The sequence below is a fragment of the Oncorhynchus clarkii genome, chromosome 25 (assembly GCF_045791955.1).
Source record: "Oncorhynchus clarkii lewisi isolate Uvic-CL-2024 chromosome 25, UVic_Ocla_1.0, whole genome shotgun sequence".
In the NCBI taxonomy this organism is placed as follows: Eukaryota; Metazoa; Chordata; class Actinopteri; order Salmoniformes; family Salmonidae; genus Oncorhynchus; species Oncorhynchus clarkii.
The window spans coordinates 18677770-18700014 of record NC_092171.1 but is presented as its reverse complement, the minus strand read 5'-3'; the positions used below and the strand labels follow the sequence as shown (position 1 = coordinate 18700014).

General features: G+C 42.8%; 1 protein-coding gene and 1 pseudogene across 4 annotated transcripts; one reads left to right on the top strand and one right to left on the bottom strand.

The window, feature by feature from the left end:
* Nucleotides 1–2055: 2055 nt before the first annotated feature.
* Nucleotides 2056–21464, bottom strand: LOC139383865 (protein max-like). 4 transcript variants are annotated; one of them, XM_071128449.1, is made up of 4 exons: nucleotides 21278–21464; nucleotides 5252–5359; nucleotides 4771–4909; nucleotides 2056–4551 (listed from the first exon to the last, which is right to left on the bottom strand). In XM_071128449.1, the coding sequence occupies exons 1-4, from the start codon at nucleotides 21452–21454 to the stop codon at nucleotides 4364–4366; spliced, it is 612 nt and encodes a 203-aa protein (XP_070984550.1). In that variant the 5' UTR covers nucleotides 21455–21464; the 3' UTR covers nucleotides 2056–4363. The 4 variants fall into 4 exon arrangements, with proteins under 4 accessions (XP_070984550.1, XP_070984551.1, XP_070984553.1 ...); XM_071128450.1 differs by having other exon boundaries at nucleotides 4726–4909; nucleotides 5243–5359; nucleotides 21278–21442; XM_071128452.1 differs by having other exon boundaries at nucleotides 5243–5359; nucleotides 21278–21442.
* LOC139383445 (elongation factor 1-gamma-like) lies at nucleotides 18767–20102 on the top strand (annotated as a pseudogene).
* Nucleotides 21465–22245: the final 781 nt, after the last annotated feature.

Below are 22245 nucleotides of genomic sequence, written 5' to 3'. Positions count from 1 at the left end.
CGACAAGATGGCGGTCATATCTTCAAGCCATTTACAAACTACACAAACCAATTTTAAGAAGACAATGCTCTCTGATCATTAGCTGATGGCTCCCAACCAGTTTACTTTTCCTACTGTCAATGTCCATGCAAAAATTGGTTATTTCCTAGTCATGATCTTTATGGCGAAAACTCACATACATGTGGGTGGCTCTATCATTTGCGACCCGATCTGACAGGGACAGATCGAAAATAAAGTGGTTACAAAGTAGCCCATCTCTTTCACAAATGAAGCATAAATTATATATTTGTTTCATCTCTGTAAAAACACTGGGGTCCCACAAGGGTGCGCTCTCAGCCCTCTCCTGTACTCCCTGTTCACCGATGACTGCATGGCCATGCACGCCTCCAAATCAATCAAGTTTGCAGACGACACAGTGGTAGGCTTGATTACCAACAACGATGAGACAGCCTATCGGGAGGAGGTGAGGGCCCTCGGAGTGTGGTGTCAAGAAAATAGCCTCACACTCAATGTCAACAAAACAAATTAGATGATCGTGGACTTCAGGGAACAGCAGAGGGAGCAGCCCCCTATCCACATCGACGGGACAGTAGTGGAGAAGGTGCAAAGTTAAGTTCCTTGGCGTACACATCACGGACAAACTGAAATGGTCCACCCACACAGACAGACAGAGTGGTGAAGAAGGCGCAGCAGCTCCTCTTCAATCTCAGGAGGCTGAAGAAATTTGTCTCGTCACCAAAAACACTCAAACTTTTACAGATGCACAATCGAGAGCATCCTGTCGGGCTGTATCACCGCCTGGTACGGCAACTGCTCCGCCCACAACCGTAAGGCTCTCCAGAGGGTAGGGAGGTCTGCATAACGCATCATCGGGGGCAAACTACCTGCCCTCCAGGACACCTACACCACCCAATGTCACAAGAAGGCCAAAAAGATCATCAAGGACAACAACCACCCGAGCCACTGCCTGTTCACCCCGCTATCATCCAGAAGGCAAGGTCAGTACAGGTGCATCAAAGCTGGGACCGAGACTGAGAAACCGCTTCTATCTCAAGGCCATCAGACTGTTAATCACTAACATTGAGTGGCTTCTGCCAACATACTGAACATCTCTAGCCACTTTAATAATGAAAAATTAGATGTAATAAATGTATCACTAGCCACTTTATATAACGTTTACATACCCTACATTACTCATCTCATATGTATATACTGTACTCTATACCATCTACTGCATCTTGCCTATGCTGTTCGGCCATCGCTCATCCATATATTTTTATGTACATATTCGTATTCATTCCTTTACACTTGTGTTTAAGGTAGTTCTTGTGAAATTGTTAGATTACTTGTTAGATATTACTGCATGGTCGGAACTAGAAGCACAAGCATTTCACGACACTTGCATTAACATCTGCTAACCATGTGTATGTGACAAATAACATTTGATTTGATTAAACAGAACAGGTACTAGCCTACACCACCAGATAAAGATGGCTCCTTTAAAATGCATGATGAGCCTGCATGAGAGGTGTGTGTCAGGTATGTGGATAATCTGAGCTCAGTGCTCACTTCAAATTGGCAGTGGCAATAGGCCGGCCAGCCAGCACCATGCAACTCCGTGCTTAGAGCATGTAGGGTTTAAAATGTGGGATAAACATTGACACTAATGGTGCTGGTAAGAACGAAGTACCAAGAAAACTCACCAAACAGTAAGGCATTCTTTGACATATATTTTAAACTGCCATCGAGGTCAGGTCTCCCTTGTAAAACAGGTATTCTGACCGCAATTGGACTTCCTGGATAAAGGTAGACTTGGTACAGAACCATTTTATGTCTGTATTGTAGTCCCCCACTAACAAAGGTCATAACAAAAGCTGGAAGATTGTAAGCAAGACCACCTTGAAGCATGGTCTATCTAGGTTTTCAAACATGTATTGTCAAACAAGGGTAATCTAGTTGACTGTTCATCTAAAAGTATGCTATGCTATCACAACACCCTATCAGACCAAGAGTTTACCGTTCAAAATAAATGCATCCTGTCACTAAACACAGGACTGGATAAAATAGTTTTATTTATAATAGTTCCTCAGCAAAGGTATGCTTCAACTTCCAAAAATTGTTGGCAGTACTTACAACACCTGTAATATCAATAGAATCAAAAAAAAATCTAGATTCTTACACACTAATTATCTGTAAAATAAAAAATTTCAATGACAAACATTACCAGGACAGACAAATATTTTGAGGGGTTTTTCTTTGTAGAATGGACAACATTTCCAAGTATACAGTAATATGCACTACACTGATATGGCCTTTTCCTTTAATACAAATAAAAAGGTTACTACCTTTTAACTGCATTGTGTAACATTAAGTATTTATCCATTTCGGAAAAAATAAAAACGTAATCTCCATTTTCTTGAGAATAACAAAATAAAAACATTGCTGAACCTGTGAGGTGAGAATATATTAAATGATGCCAACACTGATGAAGGATGAACAATCTCCATTGACAAGTGGTAAAGTTGAACAAAAATGTACAATATGGAATAAGAAATCAATTTCAACATATCACTTTGAAATATGTGTATTCAAATCCCTATATTTAAAGACTTCAGCCATCCACCTTGATTCCGGAAGATTGCATTAGATACATTTTCTTTCAAAGCAACTTCGCATCCTTTTGTGGAAAAGTACAAATATTAAAAAGGTAAACTATTCCTACGGACATTTTCTCAAAGGTCTGTCTGTGTAAGTCTCAACTCTTCGAACAGGTTCATTGAGGTGATTCAAAACGAGAGATGGGAGTATTTGTTGTAGCTAGACTAAAGCTGTTCACCTGCTCACCTTCATATCCGATTCTGAAAACAATGATGTTTTAAAAGCATCAAGTCCTTCAAACTGCAGAGCTGTCTCACTTTGGGGGTGTTGGTGCACCATGAGGCGTGACAATACACTGGCAAAGGAGGATAAAGGTTGAAGAGTTGTATATACACTGCATTCGGAAAGTATTCAGACCCCACAACTTTTTTCACATTGTTACATTCTTATTCTGAAATGGATAGAGATATTTCCTCAATCTACACACAATAACCCATAATGACAAAGACACACCTGTCTATATAAGGTCCCACAGTTGACAGTGCATGTCAGAGCAAAAACCAAGCCATGAGGTCAAAGGGGCAGCAGGGAGCCTAGTGGTTAGAGCGTTGGGCCAGTAACCGAAAGATTTCTAGATCGAATCCTCAAGCTGACAAGGTAAAAATCTGTCATTCTGCCCCTGAACAAGTCAGTTAACCCACTGTTAACCGTCATTGTAAATAAATAATGATGGTCACTCTGACAGAGCGCCAGAGTTAATCTGTGGAGATATGAGAACCTTCCAGAAGGACAACCATCTCTGCAACACTCCACCAATCAGGCCTTAATGGTAGTGGCCAGACATAAGCCACTCCTCAGTAAAAGGCACATGACAGCCCGCTTGGAGTTTGCCAAACGGCACCTAAAGGACTCTCAGACCATGTAGAAACAAGATTCACCTGTCTGATGAAACCAAGATTCAACTCTTTGGCCTGAATGCCAGGTGTCACATCTGGAGGAGACCTGGTACCATACCTACGGTGAAGCATGGTGGTGGCAGCATCATGCTGCATGGATGTTTTTCATCGGCAGGGACTGGTAGACTAGTCACGATCGAGGGAAAGATGAACGGAGCAAAGTACAGAGATCCTTGATGAAAACCTGCTCAGGACCTCAGACTGGGGTGACAGCTTACCTTCCTACAGGACAAAGACACTAAGCACACAGCCAAGACAATGCACTAGTGACTTCAGGACAAGTCTCTGAATATCCTTGAATGGCCCAGCCAGAGCCCAGACTTGAACCCAATCAAACATCTCTGGAGACCTGAAAATAGCTATGCAGTGATGTTCCAAATCCAACCTGACAGAGCTTGAGAGGATCTGCAGGAAAGAATGGGAGAAACTCCACAAATACAGGTGTGCCAAACTTCATCATACCCAAGACTCGAGGCTGTAATCGCTACCAAAGGTGCTTCAACAAAGTACTGGGTCTGAATACTTGTGTAAATGTGATACGTTTATTTTTAATGAATGTGCAACAATGTCTTTAAAAAAAACAGTTTTTGCTTTGTCATTATGGGGTAATGCGCATACATTTAAAAAACATTTGAATCCATTTTAGAATAAGGCTGTAACGTAACAAAATGTTGGAAAAGCCACGATCGCACCTTTCTCACATGGTCTCCCCTCTGTCTCCTGGACTGGCATGAGAAGAATGGAAACAGACTGAACATGAGGGGGCTGGTGGATAAGAGTCTCTCTGGTGATAACACTGTGGATGGAGTCTAGATGGGCTCCACACGCAGCTTCTTTCTATTGGCCGGCTCCTCTGTCTCTGATTCAGAACTGGAGTCGGAGCCTCCGTCGAAGGCAGACACTGTGCTCCCCTTGGGGTTGGTGTACCAGCTGCTGTCAGAGGAAGAGTAGTTGGCCTGGAGAGTAGTGTTCCCTTTGGCCTTCTCCAGTGCACGGACTAAAATCAACCAGAGAAACACAGAACAATAGGATAAGTATAAGTCTCTCCCTTCTCCACCGTGAAACATTGTTCACTGGGATAATGCAATAAAGGCCATCAGAAGCTGAGCGTAAGTAGTGCAAGTATGGTTCTGATCAGTAGTGCCCATGACCAAGACACACCATGACTCACCCTCCTGCACCTGCAGTTGTCCCTGGGCATTGAGCCCACACTCACCCTGCTGCTCTAGCATTGCATTCTGCTTCTTCAGGTCGTCAATGTCCTGCTGGTGTGTGTGGTTTTTTCGTCTCATGTACTGGATGTAGTCTGTGGCTTTGTCTAGGATCTGAGCTCGGGAAGCCTGTTTGACAGATTGCTGTCAGCAGCAAATTAAAAACTCAGCCATGAGGCAATGTTTCATTTGTCCTTATCAGAGCATTACAGATGACACACACACTGCTGGCCTAGTTATTCAAGATTAGGCTAAATACCATTAGCTTATTGGAACCAAGTATCATTCCAAGCTGATTATTAACTCATTAATGAAAAATAAACCATTCAAAATAATGGGTGAGGCTTATTTGATCACCATTGCTACAGTAGTACATTTAGCATTAATACATTTGGACATTCATTAAACTACTAACTTTATATTGCATTTATTCTACAGTCTGACAGAGCTGGATAGTAGAAAATACGGATTACTAACTTCACTAACCTTCTCCCCTTGTAACACAGGCACAGAGTCCCGTAAACTGCTGAAGCTGTCTTTAATGTGGTCCCTACGTTTGCGCTCCAGCGCATTGTGATGTGCTCGTTTGTCAGCCTGCAAAGAGAGATTCACAGAGGAATAAATGTCAACCCAAACTAGCAATAAGCCTAATCGGTGGCAAAATGTTAAAGCAAACATTTGAAAGTTGGCTTCTTCCTCCAATGTTGAATTTTTTTTTTTTTAAACATAGGCTGTCCATTTTAATTCCCATTAGAATCTGAACTCAATGGTTTAACACATTAGCCATGAGTTGATCCTAGTGACAGTAAGGATAAATATAGACTGATGCACGATTTAAAGGGATATTTCACCCAAACTACAAAATTACATTGGTTTCCTTACCCTGTAAGCAGTCTATAGACAAGGTATTGGTGGCACAAATCCCATTAAAGTCATGGGATCAATATTAGCATTTTTTTTAACACATGTTCAAAACATCTAAGTGACTTGAGCTTCACAATACTTGGAACCACCAAGACTCTTCCTAGAGCTGGCCGCCTGGCCAAACTGAGCAAATCGGGGGAGACGGGCCTTGGTCAGGTAGGTGACCAAGAACCCGATGGTCACTCTGACAGCTGCAAAGTTCCTCTGTGGAGATGGGTGAACCTTCCAGAAGGACAACCATCTCTGCAGCACTCCACCAATAAGGCCTTAATGGTAGACTGGCCAGACGGAAGCCACTCCTCAGTAAAAAGGCACATGACAGCTCAATTGGAGTTTGCTAAAAAAAAAGGCACCTAAAGGATTCTCAGACCATGAGAAACAAGATTCTCTGGTCTGATGAAACCAAGATTGAACTCTTTTTCCTGAATGCCAAGCATCACATCTGGAGGAAACCTGGACCTATCCCTACGGTGAAGCATGGTGGTGGCAGCATCATGCTGTGGGATGTTTTTCAGCAGCAGGGACTGGGAGACTAGTCACGATTGAGGGAAAGATGAACGGAGCAAAGTACAGAGAGCCTTGATGAAAACCTGCTCCAGAGTGCTCAGGACCTCAGACTGGGGTGAAGGTTCAGCTTCCAACAGGACAATGACCCTAAGAACACAGCCAAGACAACACAGTAGTGGCATTGGGACAAGTCTCAATGTATTTGAGTGGCCCAGCCAGAGGCCGGACTTGAACCCGATCGAACATCTCTGGAAAGACCTGAAAATAGCTTTGCAGCGATGCAATTTCCATTTGTTCTTATTTTATTAATTTGCTACTTTTTCTAAACCTGTTTCTGCTTTGTCATGATGGGGTATTGTATGTAGATTGCTGATGAAAAAAACAATGTAATACATTTTAGAACAAGGGGTCTGAATACTTTCCAAAAGCACTGTATGTTTCTTTCTGGGCTTTAACAGAAACAAACAGCCGCAAATGCAATAACTGCATTGTCTTTTCACCTATTGATGAAGTGTGAACAACCTGTCAAAAGACTAAATCAATGTGTAATTGTGATGGGAAGGACAATGTATATTATTCCCTCTCATGGGGTGCATAGTACCATCCAAAATGACATGACTTTTGAATGGCATCCTCTGCATAGCGTGATACTAGTTTGATACGGAATTTACACATCAGACATGTTTATGTTAAGTCGCAAGGTTTACAAGTTTCTTGCAAGAAAACAAACTAAAGGAATGGGTAATTTCATACTGCTAGGTAGCTAAATTCAGGATGTGTTCAGGCATTATATGATGGAATTACCCTTTCATAAGCCTCATGTAGCTAGCTAAAATTACATCTAAAAGAGAAAAGTATACCTAGCTAGCTAACTTCGGAGAAATGGCACTGCCCTTGTACGCTTCTCTGCATGAGCTAAGCTGACCTCGCAACCGTGATGGTGGGGTAATATTAACCTTTAGCACCCATTGACACATTCATAGACACTAAAACTACCTATAGCACACATTGATAATAGTATCTTCTGGGCAGGGGAGTTTTGTTAAGAGTCTCAACACTTCTCCAGAGTGCGCAGTGGTCTAAAGCACTGCATTGCAGTGATTGAGGCATTACTACAGACCTAGGTTCAAACCCGGGCTGTGTCGCTGCTGGCCGCGACCAGGAGACCAATGAGGCAGAGCACAATTGGCCCAGCGTTGTCCAGGTTAGAGGAGCGTTTGTCCGGCAGGGATATCCATGTTCCATCGCGCTCTAGCCGGGCTCATGCACGCTGACTTCGGTTGCCAGTTGTACCGTGTTTCCTCAGACACATCGGTGCGGCTGGCTTCCGGGTTAAGCGAGCAGTGGGTCAAGAAGCAGTGCGGCTTGGCAGGTTCGTGTTTCAGAGGATGCAAGGCTCATTGGAATTGGGAGTTGCAGCGATGGGACGAGACTAACTACCAATTGGATATTTTTTATTTATTTTAACTTTATTTAACCAGGTAGGCAAGTTGAGAACAAGTTCTCATTTACAATTGCGACCTGGCCAAGATAAGGCAAAGCAGTTCGACACATTCAGTAGAAAAATAAGTCTATATACGATGTGAGCAAATGAGGTGAGATAAGGGAGGTAAAGGCAAAAAAAAGGCCATGGTGGCGAAGTAAATACAATATAGCAAGTAAAACACTGGAATGGTAGATTTGCAGTGGAAGAATGTGCAAAGTAGAAATAAAAATAATGGGGTGCAAAGTAGAAATAAAAATAATGGGGTGCAAAGGAGCAAAATAAATACAGTAGGGGAAGCAGTAGTTGTTTGAGCTAAACTATAGATGGGCTATGTACAGGTGCAGTGATATGTGAGCTGCTCTGACAGCTGGTGCTTAAAGCTAGTGAGGGAGATAAGTGTTTCCAGTTTCAGAGATTTTTGTAGTTTGTTCCAGTCATTGGCAGCAGAGAACTGGAAGGAGAGACGGCCAAAGAAAGAATTGGTTTTGGGGGTGACCAGAGAGATATACCTGCAGGAGCGCGTGCTACGAGTGGGTGCTGTTATGGTGACCAGCGAGCTGAGATAAGTGGGGACTTTACCTAGCAGGGTCTTGTAGATGACCTGGAGCCAGTGGGTTTGGCGACGAGTATGAAGCGAGGGACAGCCCACGAGAGCGTACAGGTCGCAGTGGTGGGTAGTATATGGGGTTTTGGTGACAAAACGGATGGCACTGTGATAGACTGTATCCAATTTATTGAGTAGGGTATTGGAGGCTATTTTGTAAATGACATCGCCGAAGTCGAGGATCGGTAGGATGGTCAGTAGTTGTCCACATATTCTAAGTCAGAACGGTAGGTATTTGTAGTTGTCCACATATTCTAAGTCAGAACCGTCCAGAGTAGTGATGCTGGACGGGCGGGCAGGTGCAGGCAGCGATCTGTTGAAGAGCATGCATTTAGTTTTACTTGTATTTAAGAGCAGTTGGAGGCCACGGAAGGAGAGTTGTATGGCATTGAAGCTCGTCTGGAGGGTTGTTAACACAGTGTCCAAAGAAGGGCCGGAAGTATACAGAATTGTGTCGTGTGCGTACAGGTGGATCAGAGACTCACCAGCAGCAAGAGCGACATCATTGATGTATACAGAGAAGAGAGTCGTCCCAAGAATTGAACCGTGGCATCCCCATAGAGACTGCCAGAGGCCCGGACAACAGGCCCTCCGATTTGACACACTGAACTCTATCAGAGAAGTAGTTGGTGAACCAGGCGAGGCAATTATTTGAGAAACCAAGGCTATCGAGTCTGCCGATGAGGACATGGTGATTGACAGAGTCTAAATCCTTGGCCAGGTCAATGAATACGGCTGCACAGTGTTGTTTCTTATCGATGGCGGTTAAGATATCGTTTAGGACCTTGAGCGTGGCTGAGGTGCACCCATGACCAGCTCTGAAACCAGATTGCATAGCGGAGAAGGTGCGGTGGGATTCGAAATGGTCGGTAATCTGTTTGTTGACTTGGCTTTCGAAGACCTTAGAAAGGCAGGGTAGGATAGATATAGATCTGTAGCAGTTTGGGTCAAGAGTGTCCCCCCCTTTGAAGAGGGGGATGACCGCAGCTGCTTTCCAATCTTTGGGAATCTCAGACGACACGAAAGAGAGGCTAGTAATAGGGGTTGCAACAATTTTGGAAGATCATTTTAGAAAGAAAGGGTCCAGATTGTCTAGCCCGGATTTGTAGGGGTCGCGATTTTGCAGCTCTTTCAGAACATCAGCTGACTGGATTTGGGAGAAGGAGAAATGGGGAATGCTTGGGCGAGTTTCTGTGGGGGGTAGAGGTCGACCGATTAATCGGAATGGCCGATTAATTAGGGCCGATTTCAAGTTTTCATAACAATCAGAAATCTGTATTTTTGGACGCAGATTTTTTTTAACAACTTTATGTAACCAGGCAAGTCAGTTAACACATTTTTTTCAATGACGGCCTAGGAATGGTGGGTTAACTGCCTTGTTCAGGAGCAGAATGACAGATGTTTACCTTGTCAGCTCAGGGATTCAATCTTGCAACCTTAAGGTTAACTAGTCCAACGCTCTAACCACCTGCCTCACGAGGAGCCTGCCTGTTACGCGAATGCAGTAAGAATTTAGCTAAAAGAAAGGTTAGCAGGCAATATTAACCAGGTGAAATTGTGTCACTTCTCTTGCGTTCATTGCACGCAGAGTCAGTCAGGGTGGGCCGCATGGCTCATTGCAAACTAATTTGCCAGAATTTTACGTAATTATGACATAACATTGAAGGTTGTGCAATGTAACTGCAATATTTAGACTTAGGGATGCCATCCGTTAGATAAAATACGGAACGGTTCCGTATTTCACTGAAATAATAAACGTTTTGTTTTTCGAAATGATAGTTTCCGGATTCGACCATATCAATGACCTAAGGCTCGTATTTCTGTGTGTCATTATGTTATAATTAAGTATGATTTAGGAGAGAGATGGAAGCTATACTGTTACACTGGAAATACTAAAGTGCCTATAAGAACATCCAATAGTCAAAGGTATATGAAATACAAATCTTATAGAGAGAAATAGTCCTATAATTCCTTTAATAACTACAACCTAAAACTTCTTACCTGGGAAAATTGAAGACTCATGTTAAAAGGAACCACCAGCTTTCATATGTTCTCATGTTCTGAGCAAGGAACTTAAATGTTAGCTTTTTTACATGGCACATATTGCACTTTTACTTTCTTCTACAACACTTGGTTTTTGCATTATTTAAACCAAATTGAACATGTTTCATTCATTTGAGGCTAAATGGATTTTATTGATGTATTATATTCAGTTAAAATAAGTGTTCATTCAGTATTGCTGTAATTACAAATACATTTAATTTACATTTTTAAATTGTCAGATTAATCGGTATCGGCCTTTTTTGGTCCTCCAATAATCGGCGTTGAAAAATCATAATCGGTCGACCTCTAGTGGGGGGTACAGTGCAGTTGACCTGGGTAGGGGTAGCCAGGTGGAAAGCAGGGCCAGCCGTAGAAAATGCTTATTGAAATTCTCAATTATAGTGGATTTATCGGTGGTGACAGAGTTTCCTATCCTCAGTGCAGTGGGCAGCTGGGAGGAGGTGCTCTTATTCTCCATGGACTTTACAGTGTCCCAAAACCTTTTTGAGTTTGTGTTGCAGGAAGAAAATTTCTGCTTGAAAAAGCTAGCCTTGGCTTTTCTAACTGCCTGTGTATATTGGTTTCTGACTTCCCTGAAAAGTTGCATATCACGGGGCTGTTTGATGCTAATGCAGAACATCATAGGATGTTTTTGTGCTGGTTAAGGGCAGTCAGGTCTGGAGAGAACCAAGGGCTATATCTGTTCCTGGTTCTACATGTTTTGAATGGGGCATGCTTATTTAAGATGGTGAGGAAGGCATTTTTTTTTAAATAACCAGGCATCCTCTATTGACGGAATGAGGTCAATATCCTTCCAGGATACCCGGGCCAGGTCGATTAGAAAGGCCTGCTTGCTGAAGTATTTAAGGGAGATTGTAGGATAGCTGGGGTGTTAAGCATGTTCCAGTATTGTTTGGGTACAGGCCTGGATAGTAGGACAGAATTCTGTAGGCTAACACCGCCCCCTTTGGCAGTTCTATCTTGTCAGAAAATGTTATAGTTAGGGATGGAAATTTCAGGGTTCTTGGTGGCCTTCCTAAGCCACGATTCAGACACGGCTAGGACATCCGGGTTGGCAGAGTGTGCTTAACCTTTTGTGACTAGGGGGCAGTATTTTCATTTTTTGAAAAATAACGTTCCCGTAGTAAACAGGATATTTTGTCAGGACAAGATGCTAGAATATGCATATAATTGACAGCTTAGGATAGAAAACACTCTAAAGTTTCCAAAACTGTAAAAATATTGTCTGTGAGTATAACATAACTGATATCGCAGGCGAAAGCCTGAGAAAAATCCACTCTGGAAGCTCTGCGTTCCAATGCGTCCCTATTGAGCAGTGAATGGGCTATCAACCAGATTACTTTTTCTCCGTATTCCCCAAGGTGTCTACAGCATTGTGACGTAGTTTTACGCATTTATGTTGAAGAATACCCGTAAGCAGCTACATTGCGCAAGTGGTCACCTGATGGCTCTGAGTGATTCTCGCGTAAAATACAGAAGTAGTCATTATTCTAATCGGTCCTACTGAAAAACCAATTGTCCCGTGGATCGAATAGATATTTGAAAAACACCTTGAGGACTGATTATAAACAAGTTTTGCCATGTTTCTGTCGATATTATGGAGCTAATTTTGACTATTTTTCAGCGATTTTGTGACTGCAATTTCCCGGCGATTTCTCAGCCAAACGTGAAGAACAAACGGAACTATTTCGCCTACAAAAATTATATTTTTGGAAAAAAGGAACATTGGCTATCTAACTGGGAGTCTCGTGAGTGAAAACATCAGAAGCTCATCAAAGGTAAACGATTTAATTTGATTGCTTTTCTGATTTCCGTGACCAAGTAGCTGGACAAAATGCTATGCTAGGCTATCGATAAACTTACACAAATGCTCTAGACGCTTTGGCTGTAAAGCATATTTTTAAAATCTGAGATGACAGGGTGTGTCTCAATATATTTCACTTGTGATTTTCATGAATAGGAATATTTTCTAGGAATATTTATGTCTGTTGCGTTATGCTAATTAGTGCCAGTCGATGTTTACGCTCCCGCACCCGGGATGGGGAGTTACTAGAGGCAGTGAATAAAACAACCTTAGGGAGGAGGCTTCTAATGTTAACATGCATGAAACCAAGGCTTTTACTTAATAAATTTTTTATTTTACCTTTATTTAACTAGGCAAGTCAGTTAAGAACACATTCTTATTTTCAATGACGGCCTAGGAACAGTGGGTTAACTGCCTGTTCAAACAACAGATTTGTACCTTGTCAGCTCGGGGGTTTGAACTTGCAACCTTCCGGTTACCAGTCAAACGCTCTAACCACTAGGCTACCCTGCCACCCCTAATGACCAACGGCTCGTATTTCTGTGTTTATTATATTATAATTAAGTCTATGATTTGATAGAGCAGTCTGACTGAGGTAGGCGGCAGAAGGCTCGTAAGCATTCATTCAAACTTTACTGCGTTTGCCAGCAGCTCTTAGCAATGCTTGCTTCACAGAGCTGTTTATGACTTCAGGCCTATCGACTCCTGAGATTAGGCTGGCAATACTAAAGTGCCTATTAGAATAGTAGTCAAATGTATATGAAATAGAAAATGGTAAAGAGAGAAAAAGTCGACGCGTCATAATTCCTATAATAACTACAACCTAAAATGTCTTAACTTTTTATGACTGCAGGGGCAGTATTGAGTAGCTTGGATGAAAAGGTGCCCATTGTAAACGGCCAGCTCCTCAGTCTCAGTTGCTAATATTTGCATATTATTATTAGTATTGGATAGAAAACTCTAAAGTTTCCAAAATATTGTCTGTGAGTATAACAGAACTGATATTGCAGGCGAAAATCAAAACAGGAAGTGGCTTCTATTTTGAAAACTCCATGTTCCATAGCCTCCCTTTGCTGGATTTAAAGGGATATGAACCAGATTCCTTTTACTATCGCTTCCTCAAGGTGTCAACAGTCTCCAGACATAGTTTCAGGATTTTATTTTGAAAAATGAGCCAGAACAATAACATCCCGTCAAGTGGTCACGTGTTTTGCTCGCACAACAGAATTTGGACAGCCATTGTTTTCCCCTCTCCTACTGTGAAAGACATTTGCGGTTGATATATTATTGATTATACATTTTAAAAACATCCTGACGATTGATTATAAAAAATGTTTGACATGTTTCTGTGGACATTATGGAAACTTTTTTGTCTGCGTTTTCGTGACCGCTCTTTCCTGTGGATTTCTGAACATAACGGGGGTATTTTGGATATAAAAATCATCTTTATGGAACAAACATAACGGGGGTATTTGTTGTGTAACTGGGAGTCTCGTGAGTGAAAACATCCGAAGATCATCAAAGGTAAACGATTAATTTGATTGCTTTTCTGATTTTCGTGACCGAGCTACCTGATGCTAAGTGTACTTAATGTTTTATCGTGCGATCGATAAACTTACACAAACGCTTGGATTGCTTTCTCTGTAAAGCATAATTTCAAAATCTGACACGACAGGTGGATTAACAAAAGGCTAAACTGTGTTTTCCTATATTGCACTTGTGATTTCATGAATATAAATATTTAGAGTAATATTTATTGTATGTAGCGCTATGCTATTCAGCGGTTGTTGATGACACTTATCCCAATATCGGGATTGCAGCCATAACAAGTTAACTGGGAATATTGAAGAACTAGGAATATTGAACCACAAGCTTTCATATGTTCTCATGTTCTGAGCAAGGAACTTGAATGGCACATATTGCACTTTTACTTTCTTCTCCAACACTGTGTTTTTGCATTGTTTAAACATGTTTCATTTATTTGAGACTAAATAGATTTTATTTTTGTGTTTATTGTTCATTCAGTATTGTTGTAATGGCATTACAAATATATAAACAAAAATAATGATTAATGAATAAATAAATATAAATAAATAAAAATATATATATATATTTGTTTAAACGGCCGATTAATCTGTATCAGCTTTTTTTTGGTCCTAGAATAATCGGCATTGGCATTGGAAATCATAAACGGCCGACCTCTATTTACTACACACCTTTTGTAGGGTTAGCAGAAGGTCATATCTCCATGTTACAGTGCTCGTTAACGGAAAACAGACAGAGGCGACCTGTGTGTGCTATCTAGCATGCTTTGGACACCTGTGTGTCAGCGTAACTCGAGAAGTGTAGCAAAAGTATAGTTTTGTTGGCTTTAGGCACCCATAGCTGTATGGATGTGTGCAAAACTGCTACAGTAAGTATCCTTTTCATTTTAAGGAGTCTTTCTCGCTGGTGAAAGATAAAGGCCATATGTTTCAAAAGCCTACTCCAAGAAGATTTAAATACTGCTTGTTTTCAAATCAAACGTTATGTCAAATAAGTCCTGATGCTAGCTAGCTAGCTAGCTAGCAGTAGCCACAGCAGCCATTATGGAATGGCAGGTCGCGTTTAATGAACTGTACAAGGCCTATACCCAGAGGCTGCCTTTCTGGTTGCCTGAGATTTTATTTGGCGTCACTAAGACATGCGATGCCCAACTTCCATGAACACATCTCCAACACCACTAGGGGGGAATACAGTCCTAGACCACTGATATTCTACCAACGAGCAAGCATACAAGGCCCTCCCTCATCCACTAATCAGCAGGTAGCCTAGTGGTTAGAGCGTTGGACTAGTAACCGAAAGGTTGCAAGATCGAATCCCCGAGAATCTGTTGTTCTGCCTCTGAACAAGGCAGTTAGTTAACCTCTCTTGGGTAGGGGGCAGTATTTTGACGTCCGGATGAAAAGCGTGCCCAAAGTAAACTGCCTGTTATTCAGGCCCAGAAGCTAGGATATGTATATATCATATGGTAGATTTTGATAGAAAACACTCTTAAGTTTCTAAAACTGTTAATTATCTATGTGAGTATAACAGAACTGATATGGCAGGCAAAACCCCGAAGACAAACCATCCCCAAAAAAAGAAATTTCAGCCTACCACTATTTTCAATGGCTATCACTGAGCCAAGTCCTCCCAGACTGCAGTTCCTAGGGCTTCCACTAGATGTCAAGTCTTTAGAATTTCAGGCTGGTTTTTGGAAAAATGAGCCAGAAATTGTAGTTTTTCTAGGTGGCTCCCATTTTGGCTCTAGTGTTTCCAAGAGCGTGGTATTTTTCTCCTGTAAAGACAATAACGATTCTCCGTCTTAAATGTTATCGATTATTTACATATTAGGGTACCTAAGGTTTGATTATAAATGTTGTTTGACTTGTTTGGAAAAGTTTATTAGTAACGTTTGGGATTCATTTTGTATGCATTTTGATGGAGGGAAATTGGGTGGATTATTGACTGAAGCGTTTTTATGGATATAAAGAAAGGACATTATCGAACAAAAGGACCAACAAAAGGATCGTTTGTGATGTAACTGGGACCTTTGAGTGCCAACAGAAAAATATCATCAAAGGTAAGGGATTTTTAATATTGCTATATCTGACTTTCGTGTCGCACCTGCCTGGTTGAAATATGTTTTTCATGTGCTTGTATGCGGGGCGCTGTCCTCCTCGGATAATTGCATGGTGTGCTTTCGCCGTAAAGCCTTTTTGAAATCTGACACAGCGGCTGGATTAACAAGAAGTTAAGCTTTATTTTGATGTATTACTCGTGATTTTATGAAAAGTTCAATATTTTTAATACTGTAGTTTGAATTTCACGCTCTGCAATTCCACCAGATGTTGGCCAGGTGGGACTCCCACCTGCCAATAAGAAGTTTTTAACCCACTGTTCCTAGGCCGTCATTGAAAATAAGAATTTGTTCTTAACTGACTTGCCTAGTTAAATAAAGGTACAAAAAAAATTAAGACCTCGGTACTCTTGCTTCCTGTTTTACAAGCAGAAGCTGAGTCCGGAAGTACCCGCGATTCACTCCGTTGAGAAATGGTCTCCAGAATCAGAGGTTATGCTACAGGACTACTTTACTAGCGCTGATAGGAATATGTTTAGAGACTCCGCCAATAACATAGATGAGCTAACCACCCGCTTCATTAGAAAATGCATTGGCGATGTGGTACACACGGTGAGGGTTTGCTGCTTCCCCAATCAAAAGCCCTGGATTAACACCAAGGTTGGAGCTAAACTAAAAAGCAGGGCTACCGCACACAGAGCTATCGTAGACAACCATGATGCTACGACCGAAGACAGGAATAAGTACAAGGAGGCCCGCTATTAATGCAGCAGATTCATCAAACGAACAAAAGGACAATATAGGAATAAGGTGGACTCATATTACACAGGCTCCGACACCCGCCACATGTGAGAGGGGCTACAGTCCATTACAGATTACAAAGGAAGACCCAACCGTGATCTACCCAACGATGCCTCTCTAAAAGATTAACTCAATGCATTTTATGCACGCTTTGACCACGTTGAGTCGTGTGTGATGGCCGTCACCCACTCTGAGGACTGGGTGATCTCACGCTGAGGCCGACGTGAGAAGGGTCTTTAAATCAGGTCAACACCTGCAAAGCCCCGGGCCCCAACAATATTCCAGGGTGCATTCTCAGAGCATGTCCAGAACAGCTGGCAGGCATATTCACATTCAATTTTCAACCTCTCCTTTTCCCAGTCTGTAATCATCGCATGTTTTAAGATGACCACATTCATTCCTGTTCCTAAGAACTCAAAGGCTTCATGCCACAATGATTACTGCCCTGTAACAGTCACTTCTGTAATCATGAAGTGCTTTGAGAGGCTGGTTATGGCACACATTAACTTCACCATCCCAGCCACTCTAGACCCACTCCAATTCCAGTGTTGATCTGCTAAATTGTAATTACTTTGCTACTATGGCCTATTTATTGCCATACCTCATGCCATTTGCACACACTGTATATAGGCTTTTTTATTTTTTTATTGTGTTATTGACTGTACACTTGTTTATTCCATGTGCAACTCTGTGTTGTTGTTTCTTTCTTTCGTACTGCTTTGCTTTATCTTGGCCAGGTCTGCAACTGAATCCTGGACTTCCTGATGGGCCAACCACATGTGGTGAGGGTAGGCAACATCCCCTCAACCACACTGACCTTTCACACAGTGGCCCCACAGGTGTGTGTGCTTAGTTCCCTCCTGTACTCCCTGTTCACCCACAACTGTATGGACTTCAACGCCATTATCAAGTTCGCTGACGACACGACAGTGGCAGACCTGATCACTGGCGACAAGAGTCAGCCTACAGGAAGGAGGTCAGTGACCTGGCAGTGTGGGGTCGGAGCAACAACTTCTCCCTCAATGTCAAGAAGACCAAGGAGCTGATTGTGGACTACAGGAAATGAGGGGGAACGAGCACACCCCACCCACATCAATGGGCAGTTGTGGAGCAGGTAGAGCGCTTCAAGTTCCTTGTGTCCAAATCACTAGACTTAAAATGGTCCACACGCACAGTCACGAAGAAGGCACGACAGTGCCTGTTCCCCCTCAGGAGGCTGAAAAAGTTTGGCCCTCAGAAATGTTTTGGTTCCCTTCCCCAGATCTGTGCCTCGACGCAATCCTGTTTCGGAGCTCTACGGACAATTCCGTCGACCTCATGTCTAGGTTTTTGCTCTGACATGCACTGTCAACTGTGGGACCTTATATAGACAGGTGTGTGCCTTTCCAAATCATGTCCAATCAATTTAATTTACCACAGGTGGACTCAAATCAAAGTTGTAGAAACATCTCCAGGATGATCCATGGAAACAGGATGTACCTGAGCTCAATTTCGAGTCTCATAGCAAAGGGTCTGAATACGTATGTAAATTTGGTATCAGTTTATACATTAGCAAACATTTCTAAAAGCCCGTTTGTGCTTTGTCATTATGAGGTATTGTATGCAGATTGATGAGAAAAAAAAACATTTATCTGTTTTAAAATAAGGCTGTAACGTAACTATGTGGAAAAAGTCAAGGGGTCTGAATATTTTCAGAACACACTGCATGCTCCTTATCTCTTATGTCAGCAATAAATAATATTTCAAATAAAAAAAGACTTACTGTGGGAGTTTTGTACAGATCTATATGCTGTGTGTGCCTCCAGTTGACAAACTACACTTTCTCCCACGGTGTACAAACAGGTCAGTGGAGGCTGCTCGGCGGAGAACGGCTCCTAATAATGGCTGGAACGGAGTAAATGGAATTGCATCAAACCACGTGTTTGATGTATTTGTTACCATTCCACTCGCGACAGTACCACGAGCCCATCCTCCCCAATTCAGGTGCCACCAACCTCCTGTGACAGGTGTTCAGCGGATGCTAGATTGATAATTAGCACAGATTGTTCGAGAACACATTTCTTTCCTCGAGGCAAGCAGAAGTTGGTAGCCAAAGTCTACACCCTCCTCGTCTGCGATTGGTCAACAGTAGGGATCCTACAATGACGTGCATGTTGTCATTCAAGGAGAGAAGACTCGTCCTCATTCGCTTTTTTTCTCTCGTCCTAAAGATGGCGGCAGGGACTCTGTACACATATCCACAAAACTGGAGAGCCTCCAAGGCTCAGATTGCAGCCCAGTACAGCGGTGCCTGCCTCAAGGTGGCCAGCAGCGCCCCTGCCTTCACTTTCGGGCAGACGAACCGTACCCCCGCCTTCCTCAACAACTTCCCCTTGGGCAAGGTTCCAGCTTTTCAGGGCGATGACGGCTTCTGCCTATTCGAGCGTAATGCCATTGCTCACTACCTGAGCAATGAGGCCCTGCGTGGCAGCAGTCCCCAGGCCCAGGTGCTTCAGTGAGTAAGCTTTGCTGATGCTGAAATCATCCCTCCAGCCTCTGCGTGGGTCTTCCCAACCTTGGGAATCATGCAGTTCAACAAGCAGGCAACAGAGCAAGCCAAGGAGGAGGTGAAGAAGGTTCTGTCTGTCCTCAACCATCACCTCAACACCAGGACCTTCCTGGTTGGAGAGCCAGTCAGCCTAGCTGATATCAGCGTGGCCTGTAGCATGATCTGGCTCTTTAAACAGGTCCTTGAGCCTTCCTTCCGCCAACCTTTCCCCAACGTGACCCGTTGGTTCCAGACCTGCGTCAACCAGCCCCAGTTCAAGACCGTGCTCGGAGAGGTCAAGCTCTGGCACAAGATGGCTCAGTTTGATCCCAATAAGTTCTCTGACATGCAGCCCAAGAAGGACAGCCTTCCCAAGAAAGACGCCCCTCCCAAGAAAGAGAAGGCTGGAAAGGAGGCAGGCAAACCTCAGGAGAAGAAGGATAAGAAGAAGAAGGAAGAGAAGGAAGCTGCCCCTGCTGAGGAGGAAATGGACGAGTGTGAAGCAGCTCTGGCTTCAGAACCCAAAACAACGGACCCTTTCGCTCACCTACCAAAGAGTGTGTTTGTCATGGACGAGTTCAAGAGGAAGTACTTTAACGAGGACACGCTGACTGTAGCCGTGCCCCACTTCTGCGAACACTTTGACAAGGAGGGCTACTCCATCTGGTACGGCGAGTACAAATACCCAGAGGAGCTTACCATGACCTTCATGAGCTGCAACCTCATCATGGGAATGTTCCAGCGACTTGACAAACTCCGCAAGCGTGATCCTGTTCGGCGGGAACAACGACAGTAGCATTTCTGGAATCTGGATCTTCAGAGGACAGGACTTAGCTTTCACTCTGTCTGATGACTGGCAGATTGATTACGAGTCGTACACCTGGCGCAAACTGGACACCGACAGCGGCGAAACCAAGACCATGGTCAAGGAGTACTTTGCTTGGGAGGGAGAGTTCAAACACGTGGGAAAACCCTTTAACCAGGGCAAGATCTTCAAGTGAGCAGCGGAGGATGATGGCACCATGACCCCTATACGTCCGCCATTATACATCAACACCTTAACCTAAGGACATTCAAACACCTTGTGCTTGGACCTTCTCAAACTGATCTTCAGTTGGAGTGGATTGTGTCTCAATGGTCCTAACAGAAGCGGTTGTTTTGAGTTGACAAATAAACATGTTTTCCACAATGCAAAAAAAAATAAAAAGACTTGTCCTCATTCACGTTTTTTAACTTCAAACATCCTAGTCAGAAGCAAAATTGCGCAACTATCATCTCCGCTACAAAAATGTCAAAATTAATCACAGATATCTTGATGTAATGGACAAACAGTACTATTGCCGGTTTTTTTCTCACGAAGGTTTTAAGGGAGTATATGCCAGCCGAACGGAAGCATGCTGACGCCTTTACACACAGGTGTTCGGACCATAGCGAATTAGCACAGGTGGTGCCTCTGTCAACAAGCGTTGTTCGTGAAGATAGTGTGTGGCAGTGTGGGAACGCTAACCCTATAAAAAGGTGTGTATCAATTGAACATATTGTATTACATTTATTTTTCACTAATATGAAATACAAGCTCCGTATCCTTCCAAAACTCGACTGCAAGTGATGCGTGTTAATGTTGAGACTAAGTGTCAGGGCTCTTAACTCCCCGTACAAAATACGCCTTCGTCCAATGATGTGTAATGTAATGGGACAGCGTCATGAGCTAATCCCATTCCTGCATTGAGGTACGTTTTCAGACCCATATCTGGAACCAGCTCCAGGTGTCTTAATGTAACCATTTTTGCGTTCCGACACCAGTGCATCTCAGCATAATTTTGGGGTGATCTACTTTCAAGATAAACAACCCCAGTGCAGAGCAGTGTAATGATGGGGTTATCATCTTACAATATATACAAATGATGCAGATGGATTTTGCGTCGCAGGCATCGCTGTTTGTTGATGCCCAAGGGTCTAGCCAGGTAGCAAGCGATTTTCATTCAGTTAACCACTTCAACTAGAACAGGCAAGCTCCGTGTTGGCTAACGCTTGCTAACTACATTCTTCTAAAACCGGTAAGTCAAACGTTTGAATGTTTTAGCTAACTGGGTTTGCAGGTAACTGGGTAAAATATTTCTGATCTGCCAGTTCAGCTACACTAGCTAGCTAGTATACATTTCCCTCAAAGGCTCGAGCGAGCACATTAACTTACGTCACTGTCAACGTCGATATCTTCGTTGTCGCTCATTCTTCGGTGAAATGTATGAGGGGGGGGGGGGGTGTTAAAAACAAAGCGAGGTAGCAACCAAAATGAAATCAAGAACGGAGCAACTCCTACAGCAGGGACAAGACGATCAACGGATTCTCTCCACGTGATTCGCCTACACATGGACACAACAGCCTGTAAAGCGCATGTGCGAAGACGAAATGTTGTATGGGTATTGGTGTCCTTGACTCATACCCTGACTCATTAAACGCGTACCATTGTCACCATTTTGTAATTGGACTGTATTATTCCTGACAAAGTTTTAAAATACCATTACAATATCTGCTTTATAATTTTACCGTACACCTTGTGGTGAATAGGCAACTGATCCTAATTCAGTGACTTCTACAGATGCATAGAAAGACAGACAGATTCTGATCAGTAAATTCACATTGATAAATTGTGTTAATTTATTACCCTTGATTAAGGAGGGATTCTGATGGAATTATCAAACTATGTACAGATGAGAACACACAGTAATATCACAGATGAAAGGGGGAAACCTAACAATATATTTGGTCATATCATCATAGCTGTCTTTACCTGTTTATTATTCAGAATTAGGTGTAGGTATGTACAATCTATATTTTTCCTGTTTAAGCATGCATGGTTACCATTCTTGTTTGCAGACGTCATTGATCACAAGAATAATAGAGGGGTATAGGCAGGTGGCGATGATAACCAGGCATCTCCTTCTGCAGCCTGTGATTATAAGCCAGATGGCAGCTCAGCTTCAGCAGCCCTCCCCCACTCTGAGCATACACTTCTCTCCATAGGACCTGCATATAGCCATTGTTTCCCTACCAGCACCTGAAAATGTCCCTGGCTGCAGTCTGATGGTATTCAACATTGGCAGAACAAGTAAAACATTTTATCGTCTTACAAATGGGTATGATATTTGAAAATCAAGGAAA